A 4,042-nucleotide genomic window follows, 5' to 3' on the forward strand; every position below is an offset into this window, starting at 1 on the left:
AGGGTGGGGGGTGGAGTTCAGGGTGGGGGGTGGAGTTCAGGGTGGGGGGTGGAGTTCAGGGTGGGGGGGTGGAGTTCAGGGTGGGGGGGTGGAGTTCAGGGTGGGGGGTGGAGTTCAGGGTGGGGGGTGGAGTTCAGGGTGGGGGGGTGGAGTTCAGGGTGGGGGGGTGGAGTTCAGGGTGGGGGGTGGAGTTCAGGGTGGGGGGTGGAGTTCAGGGTGGGGGGTGGAGTTCAGGGTGGGGGGTGGAGTTCAGGGTGGGGGGTGGAGTTCAGGGTGGGGGGTGGAGTTCAGGGTGGGGGGTGGAGTTCAGGGTGGGGGGTGGAGTTCAGGGTGGGGGTGGAGTTCAGGGTGGGGGGTGGAGTTCAGGGTGGGGGGTGGAGTTCAGGGTGGGGGGTGGAGTTCAGGGTGGGGGGTGGAGTTCAGGGTGGGGGGTGGAGTTCAGGGTGGGGGGTAGAGTTCAGGGTGGTTTGTGTTCAGGGTGGGGGGGGTTGTTTGCTAATGGTGGGGAGTGGCGAGGTGCTCTCTGTGCCATGCGGGCGTGCCCCCCTCTATCTGTGCCATGGGGAGGTGCTGCCCCTCTGTGCCATGGGGGCGAGCTCCCTCTCTCTGTGCCATGGGAGTGGAGCCCCCTCTCTCTGTGCCATGGGAGCGGAGCCCTCTCTCTGTGCCATGGGGGAGGTGCCCCCTCTCTGTGCCAATGGGGAGGTGCCCCCTCTCTGTGCCAATGGGGAGGTGCCCCCTCTCTGTGCCAATGGGGAGGTGCCCCCTCTCTGTGCCATGGGGGGAGGTGCCCCCTCTCTGTGCCATGGGGGAGGTGCCCCCCTCTCTGTGCCATGGGGGAGGTGCCCCCCTCTCTGTGCCATGGGGGAGGTGCCCCCTCTCTGTGCCATGGGGGAGGTGCCCCCTCTCTGTGCCATGGGGGAGGTGCCCCCTCTCTGTGCCATGGGGGAGGTGCCCCCTCTCTGTGCCATGGGGGAGGTGCCCCCTCTCTGTGCCATGGGGGAGGTGCCCCCTCTCTGTGCCATGGGGGAGGTGCCCCCTCTCTGTGCCATGGGGGAGGTGCCCCCCTCTCTGTGCCATGGGGGAGGTGCCCCCTCTCTGTGCCATGGGGGAGGTGCCCCCTCTCTGTGCCATGGGGGAGGTGCCCCCTCTCTGTGCCATGGGGGAGGTGCCCCCTCTCTGTGCCATGGGGGAGGTGCCCCCCTCTCTGTGCCATGGGGGAGGTGCCCCCTCTCTGTGCCATGGGGGAGGTGCCCCCCTCTCTGTGCCATGGGGGAGGGTGCCCCCCTCGCTGTGCCATGGGAGGTGCCCCCCTCGCTGTGCCATGGGAGGTGCCCCCTCGCTGTGCCATGGGGAGGTGCCCCCCTCGCTTGTGCCATGGGGGAGGTGCCCCCTCGCTGTGCCATGGGGGCGAGGGTGCCCCCTCTCTGTGCCATGGGGGGAGGTGCCCCCTCTCTGTGCCATGGGGGAGGTGCCCCCCTCTCTGTGCCATGGGGGAGGTGCCCCCTCTCTCTGTGCCATGGGGGAGGTGCCCCCCTCTCTCTGTGCCATGGGGGAGGTGCCCCCTCTCTCTGTGCCATGGGGGAGGTGCCCCCTCTCTCTCTGTGCCATGGGGGAGGTGCCCCCTCTCTCTGTGCCATGGGGGAGGTGCCCCCCTCTCTCTGTGCCATGGGGGAGGTGCCCCCTCTCTCTGTGCCATGGGGGAGGTGCCCCCTCTCTCTGTGCCATGGGGGAGGTGCCCCCTCTCTCTGTGCCATGGGGGAGGTGCCCCCCTCTCTCTGTGCCATGGGGGTGGTGCACCCCTCTGTGTCATGGGGGAGGTGCACCCCTCTGTGTCATGGGGGAGGTGCACCCCTCTGTGTCATGGGGGGGGTGCACCCCCTCTCTGTGTCATGGGGGGGGGGTGCACCCCCTCTCTGTGTCATGGGGGGGGGGGTGCACCCCCCTCTCTGTGTCATGGGGGGGCCCCCCCCTCTCGCTCCCGGCCCTCTGGTTACCTCTTTCTGTTTGGGATCCTGCGGGTAGACATCCGGGGGGCCGAGCCGGGGCCGCTTGAGCGGCCGCTGTTCGTAACTGAGGAAGCCGAACGCCGCCATCCGATATCCCGGGCAGAGGAGCAGAGTTTGGAGCCGGCTTCCCACAATCCTTCAGCTGGCTGTCTCTCAGCTTTTTAAAGAAAGAATGAGAGAGAGAGAGAGAGAGAGAGAGAATGTAAAATAAAAGACAAAATCACCACAAGACACACAGCAGTGTCCTCAAATCAAAACTTTACAACGCCAGGAAAATACACACAAAAAAAATCCACACAAAAAAAAAAAAATCACCCAGCCCCTGACTGAGGTACTCTACACAGGTGCACTCAGTTCATTGAAAAATAGTGATACATTCCCAAATGTTAGACTTTATCTGGGATTCATTGTGTCCAAACTGCGGATCTCCTGCAATTGGAGAGATGTCTTGTCCCCCTCATCAGATCAAAATGCTGCAATGTATCCCGCAGCAAGTATCTCTTTGGGATTATTGTCACCAATTAAGTCAGCTCCCCTTCTCTGATTTCTGATTATAAATTGTCAGAAGACAACATTTGTGCAGAGGACAACAAACCTCGGCCATAACAGCCAACTCTGCTCTTTGCCTCTTTTTTCTCTCTGTCTCCTTCCCTCTCGATGGAGGTGACATTTTTTTATTCATCTTTTATATCATTTTAAATCAAGCATTTTCTTTTTCTCCGCCCCCATTCGCCGGGGAAACATGTTGGACGTGTCCTTATCTTTACAAAAATCAATCTTATCACCGTCGCCTGCACCCAACTTGCTGCCCGTGGGGAGCAGCAACAAGATAAAAAAATGCCCCTCTTTTTTTCTTTTTAACCCCCCCCCCCCCCCCCTCCCCCTCCTCCCCTGTGGTCTGGATTGTTCACTCCCTACCCTTACCTTTCCAGAGGCTTATTCCTGTTTCATATGTCCGAAGCTGATCACAGCTGAGCATGATCCAGCTCGGGAACAGTCCATTTAGCTCTGCCACCACATCCCACTTTCCCAGTAATTATACAGATAATGTCTTTCCAGGATTCCTTCCTGTCCCTCCTCCTCCAGTTATTAGATAGATTCTCTCTCTGTGCTGGGCTGCAGCGCGCTTCACTGTCCTCTGGATTGACGCAGCGACACCCAACCAGCCGCTCGGTCGGCAAGCCCCCATTTAAAGGGGATTTTTTTTTTCAAACACACACACATCGTGTCGGCCGATAAATATTTCAGAGATCCTCCCCGAAGCAGGGATCTCCAAAGGAGAGGAGGACTTCCGCGTCCCGCCCTAACACATTCCCATTCATTTCAAATGGTCCATGTAAACTGCTCCGCATCCTTGCGCCCCTCTGGAAGTCATGAAGGGTGCCTGGCTCCAGGTCCTCCCACTCCTCACCCCCACCCCAATCCTGCATGGCAGAGGTGTCTCTCCGGGGAGATGTCAAACTGAGCCCCCTGCCCCCCCCCTCACTGAGCCCCCTGGGCCCCCCCCCCCCCCTCAGCTGGGTGGAAAAGATTCCACATTTTAGATAAATTGCCCCCCCCCCCCCCCCCCCGCATGCCCTCCTGGCCAATGACAGATAGTCCCTGGACCAACATCACTGAGACAGGAAGGATGACGGATCATCTAGTCACCGGTCGCGCATCGCTGTTTGTGGGATCTTACTGTGCACTAATTGACCGCCATATTTCCTACCTCACAGCGCCAGGGTCCTAGGTTTGGTTCCCGGCTTGAGTCATTGTCCGCGCAGAGTCTGCACCTTCTCCCCGTGTCTGCGTGGGTTTCCCCCGGGTGCTCCGGTTTCCTCCCACAAGTCCCAAAAGACGTGCTTGTTAGGTGAATTGGCCATTCTGAATTTTCCCTCAGTGTACCCGAACAGGCGCCGGAGTGTGGCGACTCGGGGACTTTGTGGGAACCATCGCGAGCCGGACGGAATGATTGACGGGCCAGCTTAAGGACCGTCGACTTTGGGGGCGGGAATTTGAATTATTTTAATTCAAATTTTTATCAAAACATA

The 4,042-nt window shown here is 60.0% G+C and overlaps 1 protein-coding gene across 3 annotated transcripts in view; it reads right to left on the minus strand.

Annotated features, from left to right (window-relative positions):
• LOC140389583 (mediator of RNA polymerase II transcription subunit 12-like protein) overlaps window positions 1–3,164 on the minus strand; it is a 731,598-nt gene extending 728,434 nt beyond the window's left edge. For all 3 annotated transcript variants that reach the window (XM_072473837.1, XM_072473838.1, XM_072473836.1), the window contains exons 1-2: window positions 2,934–3,164; window positions 1,998–2,166 (exon numbers count right to left, since the gene is read on the minus strand). In XM_072473837.1, coding sequence (XP_072329938.1) covers window positions 1,998–2,096 — 99 coding nt within the window. In that variant the 5' untranslated portion in view covers window positions 2,097–2,166; window positions 2,934–3,164. The remainder of the gene's footprint in view (window positions 1–1,997; window positions 2,167–2,933) is intronic.
• Between the last annotated feature and the right edge of the window lie 878 nt (window positions 3,165–4,042).

Source organism: Scyliorhinus torazame, chromosome 14 (genome assembly GCF_047496885.1).
Source record: "Scyliorhinus torazame isolate Kashiwa2021f chromosome 14, sScyTor2.1, whole genome shotgun sequence".
NCBI lineage: Eukaryota > Metazoa > Chordata > Chondrichthyes > Carcharhiniformes > Scyliorhinidae > Scyliorhinus > Scyliorhinus torazame.